The sequence below is a fragment of the Pichia kudriavzevii genome, chromosome 2 (assembly GCF_003054445.1).
Source record: "Pichia kudriavzevii chromosome 2, complete sequence".
Classification (NCBI taxonomy): domain Eukaryota; kingdom Fungi; phylum Ascomycota; class Pichiomycetes; order Pichiales; family Pichiaceae; genus Pichia; species Pichia kudriavzevii.
In genome coordinates this window covers 390,094-411,488 of record NC_042507.1, presented here as the reverse complement: position 1 = coordinate 411,488, position 21,395 = coordinate 390,094, and the positions used below count along the sequence as shown (strand labels likewise).

The 21,395-nt window shown below is 38.9% G+C and overlaps 12 protein-coding genes across 12 annotated transcripts; 7 read left to right on the top strand and 5 right to left on the bottom strand.

Annotated features, from left to right (window-relative positions):
• Positions 1-150: 150 nt before the first annotated feature.
• Positions 151-2,664, top strand: C5L36_0B02160 (uncharacterized protein; the record flags this gene model as incomplete). Its single annotated transcript, XM_029464570.1, has 1 exon — positions 151-2,664. The coding sequence occupies one exon, from the start codon at positions 151-153 to the stop codon at positions 2,662-2,664; it is 2,514 nt and encodes an 837-aa protein (XP_029320429.1).
• Positions 2,665-2,978: 314 nt separating this feature from the next.
• Positions 2,979-3,467, top strand: C5L36_0B02150 (uncharacterized protein; the record flags this gene model as incomplete). Its single annotated transcript, XM_029464569.1, has 1 exon — positions 2,979-3,467. One exon carries the CDS (start codon positions 2,979-2,981, stop codon positions 3,465-3,467), a length of 489 nt encoding a protein of 162 aa, XP_029320428.1.
• A 55-nt stretch (positions 3,468-3,522) lies between these two features.
• C5L36_0B02140 (uncharacterized protein) lies at positions 3,523-4,053 on the bottom strand (the record flags this gene model as incomplete). The annotated part of the gene is made up of 1 exon (XM_029464568.1): positions 3,523-4,053. One exon carries the CDS (start codon positions 4,051-4,053, stop codon positions 3,523-3,525), a length of 531 nt encoding a protein of 176 aa, XP_029320427.1.
• Positions 4,054-4,394: 341 nt separating this feature from the next.
• C5L36_0B02130 (uncharacterized protein) lies at positions 4,395-4,850 on the top strand (the record flags this gene model as incomplete). Its single annotated transcript, XM_029464567.1, has 1 exon — positions 4,395-4,850. One exon carries the CDS (start codon positions 4,395-4,397, stop codon positions 4,848-4,850), a length of 456 nt encoding a protein of 151 aa, XP_029320426.1.
• A 120-nt stretch (positions 4,851-4,970) lies between these two features.
• On the bottom strand, positions 4,971-6,056 carry C5L36_0B02120 (uncharacterized protein; the record flags this gene model as incomplete). Its single annotated transcript, XM_029464566.1, has 1 exon — positions 4,971-6,056. The coding sequence occupies one exon, from the start codon at positions 6,054-6,056 to the stop codon at positions 4,971-4,973; it is 1,086 nt and encodes a 361-aa protein (XP_029320425.1).
• Positions 6,057-6,440: 384 nt separating this feature from the next.
• On the bottom strand, positions 6,441-7,583 carry C5L36_0B02110 (uncharacterized protein; the record flags this gene model as incomplete). Its single annotated transcript, XM_029464565.1, has 1 exon — positions 6,441-7,583. One exon carries the CDS (start codon positions 7,581-7,583, stop codon positions 6,441-6,443), a length of 1,143 nt encoding a protein of 380 aa, XP_029320424.1.
• A 3,595-nt stretch (positions 7,584-11,178) lies between these two features.
• On the top strand, positions 11,179-12,336 carry C5L36_0B02100 (uncharacterized protein; the record flags this gene model as incomplete). The annotated part of the gene is made up of 1 exon (XM_029464564.1): positions 11,179-12,336. The coding sequence occupies one exon, from the start codon at positions 11,179-11,181 to the stop codon at positions 12,334-12,336; it is 1,158 nt and encodes a 385-aa protein (XP_029320423.1).
• Positions 12,337-12,504: 168 nt separating this feature from the next.
• C5L36_0B02090 (uncharacterized protein) lies at positions 12,505-15,687 on the top strand (the record flags this gene model as incomplete). Its single annotated transcript, XM_029464563.1, has 1 exon — positions 12,505-15,687. The coding sequence occupies one exon, from the start codon at positions 12,505-12,507 to the stop codon at positions 15,685-15,687; it is 3,183 nt and encodes a 1,060-aa protein (XP_029320422.1).
• Positions 15,688-15,737: 50 nt separating this feature from the next.
• Positions 15,738-17,699, bottom strand: C5L36_0B02080 (uncharacterized protein; the record flags this gene model as incomplete). The annotated part of the gene is made up of 1 exon (XM_029464562.1): positions 15,738-17,699. The coding sequence occupies one exon, from the start codon at positions 17,697-17,699 to the stop codon at positions 15,738-15,740; it is 1,962 nt and encodes a 653-aa protein (XP_029320421.1).
• A 199-nt stretch (positions 17,700-17,898) lies between these two features.
• Positions 17,899-18,759, top strand: C5L36_0B02070 (uncharacterized protein; the record flags this gene model as incomplete). Its single annotated transcript, XM_029464561.1, has 1 exon — positions 17,899-18,759. One exon carries the CDS (start codon positions 17,899-17,901, stop codon positions 18,757-18,759), a length of 861 nt encoding a protein of 286 aa, XP_029320420.1.
• Positions 18,760-18,867: 108 nt separating this feature from the next.
• C5L36_0B02060 (uncharacterized protein) lies at positions 18,868-19,479 on the bottom strand (the record flags this gene model as incomplete). The annotated part of the gene is made up of 1 exon (XM_029464560.1): positions 18,868-19,479. One exon carries the CDS (start codon positions 19,477-19,479, stop codon positions 18,868-18,870), a length of 612 nt encoding a protein of 203 aa, XP_029320419.1.
• Positions 19,480-19,837: 358 nt separating this feature from the next.
• C5L36_0B02050 (uncharacterized protein) lies at positions 19,838-20,754 on the top strand (the record flags this gene model as incomplete). Its single annotated transcript, XM_029464559.1, has 2 exons — positions 19,838-19,949; positions 20,306-20,754. The coding sequence occupies 2 exons, from the start codon at positions 19,838-19,840 to the stop codon at positions 20,752-20,754; spliced, it is 561 nt and encodes a 186-aa protein (XP_029320418.1).
• Positions 20,755-21,395: the final 641 nt, after the last annotated feature.

Genomic DNA, 21,395 nt, shown 5'->3' with positions numbered 1-21,395 from the left:
TAATCAGTTCACAATTTCGGCATCAATAAAGTGATGGGGTGGTTCAATATTTTAAGGCAAGTTTTCCACATTCTTTTTTTTTCCCCCGTCTACTGAAACAGCACATTTGTCACTTTCTTATCCACAAGTACTTTCTCAATACTATTCATTATGGTATTTCCTGTACTCCCACTTTATGAGTCCACAGGCAAACCTCTGTTGTCTGTTGTTGGCCAAGCTCTTTACAGATTTAATGGATCTAATACTGATGCAATAGTTCAAATTTCCAAGTACACTCCAAACTTGAATGTGTTTGTCGAATTGGCGGTCAATGAGATATCTGATGCTATTGTTGAACAATTACTCTCATTATACAACAATGGAGTTTGTTCGGTTTTAGCAACTCCCGAACAAGGAAGTGTTATTCTTGAAAAAATCCCAAATGCAAGAATTACATATAAGGCATCCGAGAACAAACAATATCAGTCTATTGCCTACGTTTTGGGATCATCATTACCGCAGACCATTGATGAAAAGATTACTGCTTTTGTTTATGTTGAAGACACGTTATCCCTTGAGGAATTACAAAAGCTCGTTAAGTCAGGTTATATTCCGATTATCAAATCAGACTTATTGACAAATGAGTACGAAGATGTCAAGGGTCAATATCCATTAGTTGATTTTATTATCCCTAAAATTGTCACCGATCGTGCAGATGGACTATACACTACTCTGGTTGTGGATTCATCAAATCAATCTTTGGGTCTCGTGTATTCATCTGTAACTTCTATTTCCGAATCAATTAGAACCGGTACAGGTGTTTATCAATCCAGGAAACATGGTTTATGGTATAAGGGCAAAACCTCTGGTGCAACCCAAAAATTAATTTCTTTTGACCTAGACTGCGATTCCGACTGTTTGAAGGCAATAGTCGAGCAATCTGGATCTGGATTTTGCCACCTGAGTACTAACTCATGTTTTGGCAATTTTACAGGCTTGAAAGCCCTGGAAGCGACTCTATTTCAACGTAAAACAGATGCACCAGAAGGTTCGTACACTAAACGTCTTTTTGATGATGAATCGTTGTTGAACGCTAAGATCAAAGAGGAAGCAGAAGAGTTAGCAGATGCCAAAACCAAGGAAGAAATTGCTTGGGAGGCTGCTGATCTGTTTTATTTTGCATTGGCTAGATGTGCGAAATATAATGTTACCTTAGCTGATATTGAAAAGAACTTGGACATGAAAGCATTGAAAGTTTCAAGAAGAAAGGGCGATGCGAAACCTAAGTTTATTGAAAAGAAGCAATCAACAGAGAAGTCGGAAATTAATGAAAGACATATTGGCCCAGATGACAAGATTTATTTGAATAGAATCAATGCTGCAACTGCATCAAAGGAAGAAGTTGAAGCGTGCTTGGAAAGACCAATCCAGAAATCGGCAGATATTATGTCATTGGTTACTCCGATTGTTGAGAATGTCAAGGCGAACGGAGATAAGGCTCTATTGGAGTTAACTGCTAAGTTTGACAGGGTTCAGTTAGATTCACCCGTTTTATTTGCTCCTTACAAGCCTGATATGATGCAAATCTCAGAGAAGCTAAAAAAGGCGATCGATGTATCATTTGAAAATATCAGGATTTTCCACGAAGCTCAAAATCAAAAGGATATTCTAACGGTGGAAACATCGCCAGGAGTTTACTGTTCTAGATTTGCTAGGCCTATCGAGAAGGTTGGTTGTTATATTCCAGGTGGAACTGCTGTTTTGCCATCAACATCGTTGATGTTATCTGTTCCAGCATTAGTTGCTGGTTGCAAGGAGATTATCTTTGCTTCTCCACCTGGTAAGGATGGTAAACTAACTCCAGAGGTTGTTTATGTAGCACACAAGGTTGGCGCCAAGTGTATTGTTATGGCAGGTGGAGCACAGGCTGTAGCAGCTATGGCTTATGGTACCGAGAGTGTTCCAAAATGTGATAAAATTATGGGTCCGGGTAATCAATTTGTCACTGCTGCTAAGATGTTAGTCTCTAATGATTCCAATGCATTATGTGCCATTGATATGCCAGCAGGTCCATCTGAAGTATTAGTCATTGCTGATAAGCATGCCGATCCTGATTTTGTTGCCAGCGATTTACTCTCACAAGCTGAACATGGTATCGATTCCCAGGTCATTCTACTGGCTGTTGACATGACTGACGCAGAAGTTGATTCCATTGACGAAGCTGTCCATAGACAAGCTTTAGCGCTACCGAGAGTCGACATTGTTAGAAAATGTATTGCACATTCCACTACAATTGTAGTCAAAACGCTGGATGAGGCATTTGAAATGTCCAACAAATATGCTCCAGAGCATTTGATTTTGCAGATTGAGAACGCAGAAGAATGGGTTCCTAAGGTTGACAATGCAGGTTCTGTCTTTGTTGGCGCATTATCGCCAGAATCTTGTGGTGATTATTCCTCCGGTACTAACCATACATTACCTACGTATGGTTATGCTAGGATGTACAGCGGAGTGAACACAGCAACCTTCCAAAAGTTCATCACTTCTCAGGTTGTCACAAGGGAAGGTTTGAAGAACATCGGTCCTGCAGTTATGGATTTGGCTGAGGTTGAAGGTCTTGATGGCCACCGTAACGCCGTTAGGGTGAGAATGGATAAACTTGGTATGCTCCCTGAAGGATACTGAATACATAGATTTATTGATTTGTATTTAAAGTTAGTTTACACTGTAGATAATGAATTATACTGATAGATACATGGGTATGCAAACAAGCTTATAAATACAGGTAGTTTTATATATATATATCAATGAACAAACGAACTCCGAGGAAGATCCGAGGTAAAGTTTATATTTTTTATGGTCAGTATCATTAGGGTTGCATGACTTTTTAATAAAATTGGTTTCACCACGTACAATTTTCTTTTGCTCCACTCCTTTTGTTATATTCCTTTCCTCTTTATTCCCCTAATTCTACAAATAAAGAAACAAGAAGAATAAAAATGTCCTACCTACTTCCAATCCATTTAATGACTTATGGTTACACCTTTGGGTCAACAACTTTCCATTCGTTTGTTGCCTCTTTCAAGGCAATTGAGACACTTCCCCGCCGTGAGTTTGGGGAGTTTCAGGGTAAAGTTCTGCCAATACAATTTGTTACCCAATCAGTTGCCCCGATTATTATTGGCTTAACGGCACCATACACTATTTCCACACTTGGCCTTGGATTGCTAGGAGTTTCAGCATTGGGCGGCATTGCCAATATTGCCTACTTAACACCTAAATGTGCTCATTTCAAAACTAAACGTTGGGAAATTGTTGATACCAAATACAACGGTGACAATGAAGCAGCTGTTAAGAGCGGTGAGGTTTCTGCGCTTGATAAACAGTTTGGAAAGTTCCATGGCATGAGTATGGGTGCTAATTTGTTAAGTATTGTTGCATTAACCGCCTATGGATTCATTTTGAGTGGCCATCTCAAGGTTATTTAAATTATTTCGTTTATATAGTTTTTTTGTATTTGTACAAACACGATACTTTCTTCATTTACAGGTTCGGTGGTAACATTATCGAGGCAACCAAGGCAGGTGATCTTTCAGTGGCCAACAAATCATAACTTAGGGCACTGCTTTTAGTGTCACTGGTTTCCACTCTTATACCTAACTTGTTCAAACTTTCTCTTGTTTTCGGACCCAACATTCGTGTACGCTTCCCCAATCCGGCAATGATGAGCTCTGGTTTAGGATACGCCAGGGATAGAATGTCAAACAATTTGGGAGTTAGCTCCACAACGACATTGTTGTGGTGAAATTCCGTGTCTTTTAAGTTAATTTCGAAAATTTGGTTGTTCAATAACAATGCCCCAATCGGCTCTTGCTGCTTATTCGGCGAACGAATCACCTTTAGGTTGGAAAATACTATACTGTCGTCTGAAATCATCTCGACATTGTTCTCGGGTTTTTCAGCCAATGCATAAATGTCATATTTCGCCAAATTCTGACCTAGATTGGATGCCTTAAATGTAGAAGAATAGTGACGATTGACACGGGAAGATGTACTGAAAAAACGTCTGTGCATTTATTTGCTAACAATCGCCTACTGACCGACGTAGATATTGGCTGTAACTTGGCGTTATTTTAGGGAACCTGAAGAGAAAGAGGTACTTCAACAACCAGAAGGCACAAACACCTATTAATGTGGTGTTATGGAAACGGAGGAGCAATCGACGCGTCGCACCACAGAAGTGATTTTTGACCAGTGTGTGAATTTACAGTGATGAACATTGGAATTCAGTAGTTTCTCAAATACTGGCGAGCATGAAAAATGGAGAGATTTTTCCTGTTTTGAGTGCAAGTGATGAACTTGTTATAGTATCTGTATTCTTCTTTTGTCAGTAGAGATTAACAGGATTAACAAAGATGGTCGGAATCAAAGTTTTACAACAAGTATCGCGTTCACGCAATGGTGTTGGAGCTTTTGTGCTCCCTTGTAAGCGTATTACACTACAATACTGCAACTTTGGAGGATCTTCTGAAGGAATGAGAGATTTCTTACGCCAAAGATTACCAAAATTTGCAGCAAGACATCCAGAAATTGAGTTCCGGGTTGTTGAGAAGCCAGGTAAACATCCGATTGTCAAGGGAGAATATAGCACACCTAATGCCAATGTTAATAACTATGAAAATGATACCTTCAAGCAAATCTGCGTTAGAAAATGGAATATTGATGTTATTGAAAACAAACTGAAATTGTTGGTTAACTCCTCAGGTAAGAAGCTCTCCAAGCCTAAACATACTGTTGTGTCTTCCAATCCATCTGTTAGAGGTATATGGTCTCCATTCTATGTTGATCCTAAACATAGATTTAGAGTGTAAACGGAACAGAGGGTGGGAAATTTCAAAGATTATTAGTATAATACACACTTGTATATATTTTATATATTTATATATTTCAGACTTTTATAAAGCAGTTTGACCATGGCTGTAGTTAAGACTTCAGAAAATTTCTAAATTATCCTTCTCATAGGGGCAATCACCTGTTGTGTGTCCTGATGTATCACAGTAATTACAGAAATCTTCTCGTCCAGCTGAAGGGTCAACTTCAGTTTGGGGTTTATAAATAGGTAGTTCTCCGCTTGATTTAATAGTTTTTAAGCCCTCTAATTCTTTGAGCCTTTCATCCCTCTCCTCGATCTGTTTCCTCAAATCATTCACAAGTGAGTCGGTATCTTCATTGTGTTGATGCTCCCTCAATTTTTCGATTTCCAGTTCTAAAGTATAGTTTTTCATTTCAAATTTCCTCAATTCATTGATTTCATTACTCTTTTGAGCCTTGAAACTACTAAAATTATCCTTCTCCAGCTTCAATTCCTTCTCTAACTGTTCGATACGCTTGACTAGCTCACTGTTATCTGGGACTTGTGGTTGCACACTTAGCCTTTCCTCCAGTTCAACAATTTTTTTTTCCAGAGATTCAATTGTTGTTAGCAACATTGAGATTTCCTCCTCCTTTTCAACCTTGTATCTATTGAAACGCTCCTCCTTCCTGGCCAATCGTGCATCATTAGATCTCAGAGTTGCATCCAACTCGTCCAACTGGATATCTAACTCTTTCAGGTCATTTTCACGTAGTAGGAGCTGTTTCTCAAGCGAAATGATATGTCGCTTTAGTTCCTCTATTTCCTTAGTAGCAGCAACAGACCCTGAAGAAGTTGACTCTATTGATACCGAGTTTGGTTGGGGTAGTAATTGCGGTTGTAATAGTGGTTGTGATTGCGGTAATGATTGTGGTTGTGGTTGTGGTTGAGTATGAGTATGTGATAACCAACCAAGTATTTTTCTCAATGGTACAAATAAGCCACTTTTTGGCACACTGACTTGGAAATACTCAATGCCATTGATGATGCCGTCGTTTTTACCACTTGATGCCAGGGCTCCACATAGCTCCAGTCCACAGAACACACCATCATGATTGTCGACTGATCCGACATACTTTAATATTGCAATATCGCTTGAATTAGGCAAACTTATCACTGATCCAATTGGCGGTAATACAGGGGTCGAAGCTTGCATCCTGGCCATCAACAACGTCTAACCAATAGGGTATTCTTTAACATAGAGGAAGAAGGATGCATGGTGGTGATGTTTAAACACCACTTTGATTATTTGCAAGTACTTGACGCGGTACATGTGACTACACAGATAATAATTTTGTTCCGTTAATATCACGCCCCATGGTTATTTTCTTTCAATTTTTTACTTTATTTGAGGTTATTATTGATACTTTTGCGCTTGGTTTAGCTTTACCTTTATAAAGAGTTCATTAAATTAATTAGATTAATACAGGAATTGAAAAAGTTAAAGAGAAGAAGGAAAGTTGAAAGTGTTGCACGAGATTACATGTTGCAACTTAGACAAATGAGAGCAAACGACAAACATAATGATGGACAACATGGTTATTCTCCATCACATATCGAGTCCGTTTGGCGCAATCAAAATCTTGACGTTTGTTTCCTTGTGGTTGATCAATTGCATGAACCCGCCTTCAATTCCGTCCTTAGCTTCAACTTTACCAGTCACCAACAACCTCATTGACTTCTGGTCAATGAGACCTGCTGCAATGGCATCAAGAACTTCCCTGAAATCCTTAGTGACATAACACATGGAACCTGTAGCGGTTTTCTCTTGATAGGTCAAACACATTGGGACATATTGGATAGGGACATTAGGCCAAATTGCAACATTAACTGCAGAACCTCCTGGACCCAAAACGTCGATAGAAGTATCAAAAGTTTTCTGAATACCAGAACAATCAAATGAAGCGGTAAAGCCTTCAGTTTCAGGTAATAAGTTTTTCAATTCTGCAATAGGGTCTTCATGATCCATTGGATTGAAAGTTTCAGCTCCCAATTTTTCAGCCAATTCTCTTCTAATAGCTGCAGGTTCCGAACAGACAATCTTACCAGCCTGATGGCCCTTCAATGCAAGAATAGTACATAATCCAATTGGACCGCCTCCTAAAACAACTGCCGTTTGTCCCGGTTTAAAGTTGGCCAAGCTGACAGCGTGCCATGCAACCGATAGAGGTTCCACCAAGGCAGCCAAGTCAAGAGGCAAATCATCTGGAATCTTCAAGATATGGTCTTCACCATAAACGACATATTGACCAAAGGCACCATGGTCAGTACCTAATCCAACAAAGGACAAACGTTTACAGCAATTTGGCTTTTCTGCCTTACACGCTGCACAAAAGGAGAGGTCCTTATCCTCAATTTCGTCCTTATACCGTTCTCTGTCGGAGCAATGGGACGTTGCTTCAACAACAACACGGTCTCCCCTTTGAAACTTGGTGACACCAGTGCCAACTTCTTCAATAACACCGGAAAATTCATGACCTGGACAAAGAGGCAATTTTTTACCGGATATTTCGGAACGGCCATTTGGCTGTGGGAAAAAAATAGGACCATCTAAAAACTCGTGCAAATCAGTACCACAGATGCCACAATAGGCAATCTTGACCTTGACGTCGTTTGGGTTTTTAATTTGTGGTTCGGGAATGTCTTCTGAGTAGCGGATCTCTTCTCTTCCATAATATAATAGGCCTTTCATGGTAATGTTGGAGTCGTGCTTGTTTTTATGTTTACGAATGGATAGAAACAGAAGGTAATGATCAGTAGATGGACCAGCGTGTCTATTGTTTATTAGTTATGGAAGTAAGAAAGGAAAGAAGCAAAGATTAGTAAAGACAAGTAAAAACAAGTAAAAAACAAGAGAGAGCAAGTTTAATAAAACCAAGTAAAGAATGGAGAGACAAAGGATACCTAGACCTATTTAAATGAAAAGAACACCATTAGAGGAAGCGCACTTTTAAATTAAGAGATTAACAATGTGTATGCACCAATATGGGGAAAAACAAAGAAACATTGAAATTGACTGTCATTAAGATCAGCGCCTCTTATAGAGAGGGACAGAAATGGAGGTAAATGCAGCGAAAATGGGGGGGGCTGGGGTGGAGTAAGGGAAATAAGAAATGGAAAGGTATTTACGATGTGGTGTTCATGTCCTTGCGGGAATTGAACACAGGGAGGGGGGAAGAAAGGGAAGAGGAACTAAGGGCCTTTCTTTTTTTTTTTTCCTTTTTTTTTTTCCTTTTTTTTTTTTTTTTTTTTTTTTTTTTTTTTCCTTTTTTTTTCCCTTTTTCGACTCCCTCTCTCCTTGTTTGTTCTCGGCCGTGCCGTTCCTTCCGGGCCGGAACATTCTAGGTCGAATGCGTTTAGTCTACTGAAATAGTGTCATTAAGGCAGTCTCTCTGTGCACTATGTAAAAGGATAAATGGACAAAGGGAAAAAAAAATGTTAAAGGATGACACAGTATAGACAGCCCATTCTTTTGTTGTTCCATCTAGTTCCATCTAGTTCCATCTAGTTCCAGTTGAGTCGTACTATATGCAGCTCGTTATTTTTTTTCCTCCCACTTTAGTAGTCATTCCAAAATAGTCTCTCCATGGGGTTATTTTAGTTGTAAACGGTAAAAAAAAAAAAAAAAAAGAAATACAATGCAAAGGCTCCTTCATTCCCCGCACTGCTTTTCTAATGTCTTCTTGCTAGAGTCATGCAGGATTTGGGAAATCTACTTTCTAAATGCGGCTCTAACAAAGGTACTATTTCTCGGTGTTTCTCTTGGTTTTGTTTACCATTTACATGAAGGGAAACTAGAAATTCATTTTGCTATCCTTAATCGTCTCTTTTAGCTATTGTATTGATGGAATCTACTGAAGTTGTTGCGTGAATGAGATTGGTATATCAACACTCTTTGCTTGTCTAGGAAACCTTCACTACTGTAGTGAGTGTCTTTCTGTCTTCTCGTCTTATTTTTTTTTTTACCTTCTTCCGGGACTTACTACTGTTGTCTCGGTTCCGCATAGACAAAAATAAACTTTCCCGATAGTAAGATTTCCCGTTTTCTCCGCTCTTGCCTCCCTCCGCTATTCAGCCGTCCATTGTTTTCTCCGCAAAAGTCCGGGGGAGGGAGGGAAAACGGGGTGTGCATGACAAATGCATCAATGCAGCTAGTAATGGTGCATTGATGTATTAACTTCAGTAATGCACTTCTCTATATTGATGTCTCAATATTACAACACTACTTGTCCTAGTAATATCGTCGTTCTGTTATTGACAACACATCCTTCTCTCTAGCGGCCTCATTTGAATACCTCTATTGGTTTCCCCCGTTTTGCAATCCATTGTTGTCTCAGGTTTGTCATAAGAGAGATGGGAAACTTCAAGACCGTGAAAAACCGGAACAGTCAGAAACGGGAAGAAAAAAAAATATCTCAAAGCTTATTAGTGCATGGCAATATTGATCGAGGCGGGGGAACGGAAAAACATGCGGGGAAATAAAAAAGGCGGGGAGAGAGACGAGAAACGTCCATACAGGAAACCACATTGCAGTACATAAAATTCTATTGCATCTAATCGCAATGTTCTATTGTACCATACGGTGTTGTACGGTGTTAACATGGAGCTGCAGTGCAGAAAGAGTATAGAGATCGCCCAATTGTCCTGGTCTATTTTACACACTTGTCTCTAATTCCCAATTCCTTATTTGCAATCCCACCTTGTTCCGGGAACCGGTACTGATTTCTCGTGCATGACCTGTCCACCCCATCTGTTCCCTTCTTTCTCTTTCCAAAACGGTTGTCTCAGGTCCGTTGGGCTTTTGAGCACATGCATTCGAACCTCCTCTTAATTTTACAATCTTCTCCCAATCGGATCTACTAAGGTATACCGGTAGCTACGCATTCCCCTTCTTATGGCTATTATTAGCAACAGCAACAGCAACAACCACTCTTCTGCTGTATCCTAATTTTGTGGTCCCACCCCCTTTTTCCCAATTCGGTATGCAACACACCACCTCCCTCCCTTCTCTTTTCTTTTTTTTTTTTACTTACAGCTCCTCGTTTGAGGATTCGCTCCTAAACTATTTGGATACACTCATCCCTGATACGCCCCACCCGTGGCGCATGCGCCGCTTGGGTCACGTGACACGTGCCCTGAATAGTTGTTCGCGGTAAAAAGGTAAAACAAAAAAAGAAACAAGAAACTGCAGAGCAGCATTATATCCACTCCCTTTTCGGGGGTGCAACATATCACCGCAGCTCATCGCGTACTTACTCCATTCAATATGGTTTACTCGTTTCTTATCTAAGCTTTGCTTATCTCATTTATTATCTCATCAATGCTGTCCCTGATATTCTTCTTCCCGAAATATATTGTCGGACTTTAGTTTCGGTCATTCTTGGCGTAGTCATTAATCTTGTATAATATTCACCTATTTGGTAACACTATGCGAACGACTTACAACCAACACCTCTATGCCTTGAACTTGAAGAGTGGACTTGTACTGTTGAGTGTCCTTGTTTGGCAGAATCACAATACACCGTTAAGCTTTAGCTGCGGCCTCTTACCCTAAAACCATTGTCAGGTGTAAAATCTTAAATAGAGCCTCCTCTTTCCTATGTTCTTATCTTCAACCTTGTGCAAGAAAGGTGATGTATAAAGGAAATGGCCTCTGGTCAAACTTGTGTTCAAACTTTACCTGTTTCAAACTCACACAATACCCACCCAATTAGGGTCTGGTTCCTTCAAAGACAACCATGTTTCCAATAAACAACCAAATAATCATGTCTGTTCAATCTTCACAGTCAAACGACAGCTCACCAACTTCAAATGACAACAAGAATAACCTATACACAATTGAAGTTGAGGAAATCGACCCCGAGCAAGCAGAAACAACAACATCAGAGGGCTACCAAATGCACGTGTTCTTGAATTCAAGGCATGTGCAAATCATTGCCCTAGCTGGTGCAATAGGCACAGGGTTGTTTGTTGCTTCAGAAGGAACATTGGCAGCGGCCGGCCCTGCACCACTACTCACCGGCTATTTAATCTTATTATTTCTTGTCTGGTTTGTCATGAACCAATTGGCAGATATGGTTACCTTCATACCATTGCCTGGCCAAACGACCATCTTCGCATTGACCTCCAGATACACTGGGAATTCGTCCTTGGCCTTTGCCATTGGTATGAACATCTATTAAGTTCAAGCGTTGATTGTGGCTACTGAAATCACGGCTGCTGCTTTTGTTATCCAGTATTGGACAAATATAAACCCTGGTGCTTGGATTACTATTTTCTGTGTTACAATGGTTTTAATCAACTTCAGTAATGTCAAGTATTTTGGTGAAATCGAGTTCTGGATTGGCTTGTTGAAAATCTTTGCAATTATTGGGTTGATCATCGTTGGAATAGTCATCTTCTTTGGTGGTGCTCCTGCTTCTCACGGTGTTTTGGGATTCCATTACTGGAAGACCCCTGGTGCATTCGTTGAACACTTAACTGATGGTAATACTGGAAAATTCTTGGCAGTTTGGACTTCTATTATCAAATCTGCATTTGCTTTCATCCTTTCCCCCGAATTGATCACAGCATGTGCCTCAGAAGCTGAACATCCAAGGGTCAATCTACCAAAGGCAACAAATAGATTCATCTACAGAATGATCGTCTTCTATGTTCTAGGATCTCTTACCATCGGTGTCATCGTTGCATCCAATGATCCAAGGTTATTGGGCGCTCTCTCCCAGGGCTCCTCCACTGCTGCTGCTTCTCCGTTCGTTATTGGTATCCAAAATGCAGGAATCCCTGTATTGAACCACATCATCAACGCGGCAATCCTCTCGTCTGCATACTCGTGCGGTAACTCCCAGTTCTTCTCGGCAACAAGAACCTTGCATTCTATGGCCATCAGAGGGGAGGTTCCAAGGCTGTTTGGTAGAACCAACAGATGGGGAGTTCCTTACTATGCTGTCACTCTCACTGCCTTGATTTCACTGGTTTCTTACTTAAACGTCTCCAATTCTTCTTCTGTTGTTTTCACGTGGTTAACAAACATTTCGACTGTCTCAGGATTCATTTCTTGGATATTCATTGGTATCATTTACTTGCGGTTCAGAAAAGCTATTGATTATCATAACCTAAATGACAGAGTGACATTCAGACCGAAATTTCAAATTCCAGGTGCATATTTCACCATCTTCTTTTTCACCTTAATCTCAATCACTAATGGTTATGGCGTCTTTTTTAATTTCAATGGCTCTGATTTTGTTGCTGCTTATATCACCTTACCAATCGTCTTTATTCTATATGTTGGTCATATGCTTTGGTATAGAAACTGGAAACTTTTCACTCCATCTCGACAAATCGATTGTTTCACTGGTCTCGAAGAGGTAGAAAAAGATGAAGCAAATTATATCGAACCTGTGCCTAAAAACTGGATTATGAAAGTCTACTATTGGTTGTGTTGAGTAGAATCTTTTTTTCTTCCTCTTTGTTTTTCCACTATATTTCGTTTAAAAATTATTAGTCTTTTCATCATTCTTATATTCTATCCGTTATACTACGTTTATACCTACCCAAGCTGGGCAACCCTTCCTCATCAGCTTAACGTGCTTCACAATTTTTTATTATAAAGTATGTCTCAATCAGGAAGTGTAATTAAATTTATCCTATCTTCAAGCTTTGAAGTGCGCAATAGAAAATCTCGAACACCAAATTTCTTAGCCATGCGTGAATGTATGCCCAAAGTTCAACAAAATATACGTGCTGAGCATTTTCATAATTGTATCTTCTTCGGAGGGACAAGAAGAAGCGAAGCACAGGTCCTATACTCATCAATGTCCAACGTTAACTCGTCGCCGCTACTCTCATATGGTAGACCCAGAGAAAATCCATTGTCCTCCCAGCTTTCTGATTTCAATTTAGACGAAACATCACAACACCAAAATACGCAGTCTTCGTTTTTGGGAGGTAATTTAACTAGTAGTGGATTGCCACATTCTACTACAGGTAGAGATGGCAATGAGAATCCCAATCTAGGGCACGGTGCGCCAGAAGCTAGTGAAACAGCCCAAAGGATACGTGTGAATAGAGGTGTTGCAAACGTTACAAAAGTTACGGACAAAATTTCCGAGACTGTTTTAGAATCGTTTGAAGAGTTTTTAGAATCTTTCAAGATCCCACAGGATGATCCTAGTTATGATGAAAATTTTGACGGTAAATTGTATATTGGGAAAATTGCTAAAATGGTCAATGATGAAAGCACCTTACTTGAAGTTGACTTTAAGCATCTAGTTTCCTACCAAGACGGTATTTTGGCAGATGCAATATTGGAGCAATTTTATAGGTTCTTGCCAGCCCTTCAAGCTGCTTTGCGTAAAGTTGTGGCACAACATCAGCCAGAATATCTGAGACGCTCGACTACTATTACGGCCACAGAAGACGCCTCTAAGTCTGTCGAAAGAGACTTTCAACTTTCATTTTTCAATTTATCTACAGTTCATAGAATTAGAGAGTTAAAGGCAGAAAATATTGGTATGTTGATGGCCATTTCAGGCACTGTCACCAGAACGAGTGAAATCAGGCCCGAACTTTACAAAGCCGCTTTCACGTGTGATGTGTGTAAGGCATTAATCACCAACGTCGAACAGACTTTTAAGTTTACAGAGCCTACCTCTTGTATTAATAACACATGTGTGAATCAATCAGAATGGACGCTGAATATTGCCAAATCCCATTTTTTAGATTGGCAAAAAGTGAGAATACAAGAGAATTCAAATGAAATCCCGAATGGTTCAATGCCACGTACCTTGGACATCATTTTGAGGGGTGAGTTAGTTGACAAGGCAAAGCCGGGGGATAAATGTAAGTTTACTGGTACAGAGATAGTTTTACCTGATATAACACAGTACCAATTGCCGGGAATTAAGGCTGCAACAATTCGTACTAGGGGTTCCTCGGCTGCTTCAGATCCTTTAACTTCTGGTATTAATATGAGATCTTTAGGGGCTCGTGACTTAACTTATAAAATTGCATTTTTAGGTTGTCATGTTAGTTCAATGTCAGGCAAAGATTTAGATGAGGGAGAAGATGATAGCAGTTCTTCCTTGGAAGTTTTTTTGTCGAATTTAACTTCGTCTGAGGTTGATGAATTAAGAGATATGGTTTCTGATAGAAACGTTTACTCTAAATTGGTTCAATCAATTTGCCCGACAGTTTATGGACACGAGGTCGTCAAAAAGGGGGTTCTTTTGCAACTACTGGGTGGGGTTCATAAAAGAACTATTGAAGGAATAAACCTCAGGGGTGATATCAACGTCTGCATTGTTGGTGATCCATCGTGTGCAAAATCGCAGTTCTTGAAATGGGTGAACGGGTTCTCCCCAAGATCAGTTTATACCTCAGGTAAGGCGTCATCAGCTGCTGGTTTGACTGCTTCAGTTGTTAAGGATGAAGAAAGTGGTGAATTTACTATTGAAGCTGGTGCTTTAATGTTAGCAGATAACGGTATTTGCTGTATTGACGAATTTGATAAGATGGATATTGCTGATCAAGTGGCTATTCATGAAGCAATGGAACAGCAGACAATTTCAATTGCCAAAGCAGGGATCCATGCTACTCTAAATGCAAGAACATCTATTTTAGCTGCTGCAAATCCAATCGGTGGTAGATATAACACAAAAGTAGGGTTGAGAAGTAATTTGAGTATGACGGGGCCAATTTTATCGAGATTTGATTTGTTTTTTGTTATCTTGGATGAATGTAATGAGGCTGTCGATACACAGTTGGCTACCCATATTGTTAACTTGCATTTATTCAGAGATGATGCATTGCACCCGCCTTATTCCAAGGAGCAAGTACTGAGATATATTAGGTATGCCAGAAATATCAAACCTAGGCTTACAAGGGAAGCAAGAGCTTACTTGATCCAAAGGTATAAGGAGTTGCGTGCGGATGATGGAAAAGATGGTCGGGCAAGTTATAGGATTACAGTTAGACAGTTGGAATCTCTTATTAGATTATCTGAAGCAATTGCCAGGGCTAATTGTAAAGATGACGTTGTGCCAGCGTTTGTTGCCGAAGCTTATGACCTATTGAAGCAATCAATCATCAGAGTTGAGAAGGAAGATTTGGAGATCGACGATAATGATTATGATGATAATGATTATGATGATAATACAGACGCTGTTGGTGATCGTGGAAACAATAATCATGAAGATCATGGTAGTGATCATGGTATGCAAGAGGACGGTGATGAAGATATGAGGTCTGCTCAAGATCTGCAATCCCAGCATGCATCGGCCTCCACCCAAAAAGAGAAGACGCATATTCCATACCAAGTTTTTGTCAACCTTCGTAACCTGTTCTTACAAAGAATCAAGGAAAGAGAGAACGAAATAGATAGAACAGATGCCGATGATGGTGATGAAGAAAATATTGCTACAACTGGTTATACACAAAAAGAATTGTTGGATTGGTACATGAATGCGATTGAAGACCAACTTGATTCTGTTCAAGAATACTACAAGGAGCTAAAGATTGCCAAGAAAGTGTTGAACAAACTTGTTAAGGATAATGTCTTGATGCGTGTGAATCCAGATCCGACTGATTTTACCCAAGATCAAATGCCTCCTGATCTAATAATCACTCCTGATATGAATGAGGCTGAGCGCGAGGCAACGATTGCAGAGCAAAACAATTGGAGAAGACGTAAGAATAAGGAACTTAACAAAAAACTTATTTACATAATTCATCCAAATTGTTCATTAGAAGACCTACTAGGTGAGTTTGAACAAGAGGATGAAGTTCAAGAAGATTAGAGGAGTCGTGTTGTAATCTATACATGTGATATATTAAGCATTCTGTAATTTTATAATTTTGGAACCTGTCCACTGTTTACTGTTTCGTACCACCATGATATAGCCATTTGTCCAACCTGTGTGTCAAATTTATTAATGACAAGTATCGTTTCCCATAAAATATCATATAGCTTATAAATATCTCGTTCTCCTACTAGCATATCTATCTCTTTCTTTACCTCATTCAATCTCAAAATAAGCTCATCCACTTCTACAAATCTTAGCATAATTATAAGAAAAGACACAAGTCCCGACTTCCTTGTATGTAGCTTTTCTGGGATAGTAATGGTTTTCCCATTCTGCTGAACTGATCTTGCTGGTAAAGGTGAATACCCTGACATTGAAATCTGAAATTTAACTAGATCAAACAAAACGGCTTTAAAATGTGAGGTTCCCGGTGGTAGTACTCCCCCGCAGGTTTCGACGATTAGCGTAGTTTGAGACAACGATAGAACCTTAGGAAATTGTATAAGAACTTGTCCAAAGTACGGATATATTATATCTTGCAGTTTCGATATTTCTTCTGCGGAGGACATGCCTAAACGTTTAATCATAATTGAGTGACAAAATTCTATACTTGATGGTGCGCCATTAAACATAACTCTATCTATCAGAGGAAATAACACCATTTTCTTGAAAGACTCTTTCAATGATGGGAGTAGAACTTCCACCGTCCTGAGGAAAAAATTCAATTTGGAAGTCCCATTCCCAGATAGTTGGGTTTTCGTAGATGGTAGATTATTCAACATCGACTGAGCGAGAGAATTAGCTGCTTCATGATCGTTTTCATTTAAGAAACTAGTTGCTGAACTGAAAGCAAAGTTATAGGAGTCAAAACCTCCTGTTCCAATTTGATCAAGAATAAACGATAGCTGGAAAAAACAAAATAGAACTTGAGTTGCAATGTCCGAAGACCATTTGTTGATGCCGTGTTTGCCTGAAATTATTGCTGCAGTAGAATGCTCAAAAACTATGACGATTGAAAAAAAGGTGTACTTTGCTAAATCCCATTTGGTATCGTGCAATAAATTCTCCAATTCTTCATTAGAGATATTCAAGCAAAACGAAACAATGCAACCAAGAGACATATATATTTGATAGAGTGAGTTGGTTGTTTGAGGCATACCTCTACATAACCTTCCGTAAAGAAAGACCAATCTATTCATGTTTCTTATAACAGGGGATTTTTGTACCAAGCTGTTGTAAGTATTTGGTGAAAATAATACAGAACCTTCTTTTAAACCTTCAGTCGAGTAAAATATCAAAGAAGTAACCACCGATAACAACGTTGGATTAGTATTTAGTAATTTCCGATAGAAAGCATCGCTCATATTCTCCTGAGCAGCACAAAGAATGATTAAGTAAGAATAACTTATCTCTAATGGCAATGGAGTAATATTCAAATGAATGTAAAGATCACTGAACATATGGCAAAATAAGTGGTTCAATTTTTTGATAACATTGTTATACTCCGGGGTGGAATTATACATATTCATAGACTTGACCGAAGAAATACAACCAGCCAAAACAGGTAATATTTTCCAATACGATGTAGGATCATCCTGAAGAGTTGCAAGCATAGCTGTATAAATTGACGATTGAAAGTCGATAAAGCTTACAGTTGGGTTTGTAATTTTGAACTTTTCATATAAAATGAAGTGAAAGGCGTTAACTATCTTCGAGCTATTATTCAATGTAACCGAATGGAAGGATTGAAAAAAAACAGGGCATTTCAAAAAGACCTTAGTCAATAACTCAACATTCTCTTTATTTTTTAACTTTGGATAATAATTCACTAAGTATGAAATGATTTTATCGGGTGGTGTCTCAAACGAATTACAATGTTCAATATCATGGAATAAATAATCTAATTCTGTAGGAATTGGAAACTCTCTTTTCCGATTGATAGTATCGTATTCAAGCTGTAGCAAGTGCCTCCCTTGGTTACCGAACTTCTTATCCAAACTACTCATGGTTGTCAAAGGAGTTGTGGGCTTTAGCTGCACAATTCAAAAAAAAAGGCTTGTGAGTAAACGGGTGCACATTGCAGATATCAGAATTGTAGCGATCACCATTTTCAATTAATTATGTGAGACACTGCTCCATAGATTCGATCTTGTTCAGAGCAACCAAAGTCTTACACAACTAAAATTTTGCATACCACTCATCAATATGTCGTCAATCTTACCCAAGGGATTCAAGCTGCAGCCTGTGATGTCTTCACTAACCATCTCCATAATAGGGTTGCCGTTATTTTTTTCCGTAATGGGATGGAAGCCTTTTTTCTTATTTGCCTGGGATCCATTTATTAGTAAATGGAATCAGTTTTGGAGACTTCTAATCTTGCAATTGCAATTCCAGAATCAATCAGAGATAACATTAGCTTCTGTGTTAATTTTGCTACGATTGAAAGGGTTGGAAAGACTATACGGAAGTTTGAAAATGTTTAAAATATTGGTTCTACTCTATTCCTATAATTTACTTATTGTGACATTTCTTAGTTTCTTTTTGTTCTTCACCTTTGATTTTGACATATTCATTCCATCAGGACCATTTGGAATATTATTCGGGCTATATTATCCATTCTCTCGCTTTATACCGGAAACATATGTTGCCGAATTTGATTTTACCAACGCCACGAGCTTGCGAATCTTTGGAGATGGTGCAATCTTACCCTTATCGGACGCTTTTCCTGTTCATTTTCTATTTGGAATTTTATCCTTAACGGAAGGCGTATCTTCATTAATTGTCTCAAGCATAGGGTACTTCATCGGTATTCTTTATTTTCAAAACTTATTGCCATTAACAGACACGTCATTGGGATTTCTAGATCCAATCTACTTTAAAATTACACATGAAAAGAGCTTTGCTAGAGAAGGGAGAAATAACACTACATACAATGGAGTTGATAGTAATCACAACGCATCTGCTCTTGATTTAGATGAAGAAAATGAACGAAGCCCAAGTGTCGAGGATAATGATACACCTGTGCGCTCTATTGGGCAAGAAGTTCTTCATACCTTCACCAGATAAATTTCAATCTTGTATTATATCTTTTTATGTTGGATTGCTTCTTTTTTCTCTATTACCTCATCTAATTGAGCAGAACATCTGAGAATAGTAAGTAGTTTTGTAAACCGATTATTTATCCTCAGACTGAGCAGCTGACTTTCTACGCTGAACATCCCAATTGTAAACACGAGCTAAATTAACTTCCATGGTAGTGATATTTGCTCTCAAAAATTCTAAATCTTCCAATGTTATTTCTTTGGAATGTTTAGTAGAAGTTAATCTCTCAGATAACATATCTATAGCCTCATCGATGGGATACTCCAACATGACATTGGCACCCAACCAAAGAGAAACAGATTTACAGCTTTCAGGTTCTATATTAGCAGTTGCGTAGATAGTATCATTCAATTGATAATCAACACTTATTGTTTTTTGTTCGTTATCAAGTTCATCTCTTCCAATTTCTGTAGACCTTTGCTTTAAAAATTCACACATGTTGAGAGTATTTGTTATATCCGGAATTTTCGTATCCAAGTTGGCCAATGAAGATCTCTTGCTCTCCTCCATAAACTTATATTGTTCTAACCTCATTTGTAATTCATTCAGAAAGTTACTGACGTCTGCATCCGTGCATGTTCTAGGATTAATGAAATCTTCAATGTTTTCAATAAATTTGGCTTCCGGAATACCACGTGGATTCGTCTCGCCTGTCTTCAAACGATCGGTAATTGTAGATGACATGATAATTGCCCTGGTGTCCAGAGATATGGAACTTTTGCAATAGTTGAAAACTATACTATTCAACCATCAACTTACATCTAAATTCATGTAGCGAACAAATTGGGTAAAACAGGGCTTTAGTGTCCATCACGTGCTCTGGAGAGCAAGAGAAACCCTCATTGCGAATTAAGTACGACGAAAAAAATTGTAGAGCGGGGCCGGACTGAGAAAAAAAAACCTTTTAAGTGAAAACTGAAAATTCACAGTGTCGCGTGGGAGCTGGTCAGGTATAGATATTACTTGTAACTATTTTTTTTTCTCTTCAACTAGTTTAGAGGCTTCTTTTTTCTTTACTTCTATCGACAAGAAAACAGTTACCATGGGTAGAGATCACTTCAAGAAGCCACACGAAAAGTCCAGTCACAGATCTGCACCAAAGTCTGACAACGTCTACTTAGCATCCCTTGCAAGATTATACTCCTTCTTAGCACGTACGTATTAATCTAATTCATATGGGTGTTTCCGTTATTTTAGTTTCTTTTGATTCTTGCTATCTATAATCTACTATGGTTTAGTGGGTTTGAAGAGATTGGGTGATTCCTTCTCCTGAATTCCATTGTGGTATTCTTTTTTTAGTGTACCGTTGTTGAGACCAACATTTGTTTGGTCCAACTGATTCTGCAAGTGCTTGAGTTCCTAGGTGGGAATGATAGGTGCGATTATAGAGCAGAATTAAAAGAAAGAAAGGTTGTTGTTGATGATGAATGTCATTATTTGCCTCAACTTTCCTTTCGATTATGGCAAGTACTAACATTATGTTTCCTCCTTGGCATTTAAATTACTATAGGTAGAACTGATGCTGCTTTCAACAAGGTTGTCTTGAGACAATTATTCTTGTCCAAGATTAACAAGCCACCAGTCTCTGTTTCCAGAATTGCAAGAGCTTTAAAGCCAGAAGTCAATGCAAACAAGATTGTCGTTGTTGTTGGTACCGTTACTGATGATGTCAGACTTCACTCTTTCCCAAAGGCTACTGTTGCAGCATTAAAGTTCACCAAGAGTGCAAAGGCAACCATCTTAAAGAACGGTGGTGAAGCTATCACTTTAGATGAATTAGCTTTAAGAGCTCCAACTGGTAAGAACACCTTAATCTTGAGAGGTCCAAGAAACTCCAGAGAAGCTGTCAGACACTTTGGTTTCGGTCCACACAAGGGTAAGGCTCCAAAGGTCCAATCTAAGGGTAGAAAGTTTGAAAGAGCAAGAGGTAGAAGAAGATCTAGAGGTTTCAAGGTCTAATCAACTAGTGCTTAGTCCTTTGAGTACCACCTTTATTCTTATTTTACTTTTTTCAATGTATAGATATATATTCTACAATTGTCTAGTAATCTGTACTGATGTTAAATATTTTCTAAACAATAATTCAGCGATACAAGAAATGGTTTATAGTTGTTTCAGAAGTATTATGCCTTAGGAGTTTAGCAGTAAAACCGCCACTCATTGTAGTCATAGCTTGTAGTATAAGGTTGTTTTTAGCTATATGGTGTAAAACTGCCTGCCCCTTCATGTAAGTATAAATGCCAAATTTCCTTATTGGGAAACTTTTCTCATTTTTCATAATCATGTTCACTTTCAAATAAAAAAGCGTGACTGTCTTCCACAATGATTTCTCTCTCGAATTCACTTCGCTTTGTAAGCATTACTGTGCGGTGTCAGGTGTATCTATACACCCCCGGGAACCGCAAGCTGCGCGAAGGATGCCAGTTTTTTCTGCATGGCAAGGCCGCCAGTTTGTCGGACCCCCTTGGCGACTTCCCAGCGCTCGTTGGCAATGGTGGTATTGTATATGAAAAATTTGTGAATAACAAGATTATAAACCACCGCAAAGGAGATTGGCATCTACCGTATTGATCTTTCGAAACTTTCAAATCACAACAATC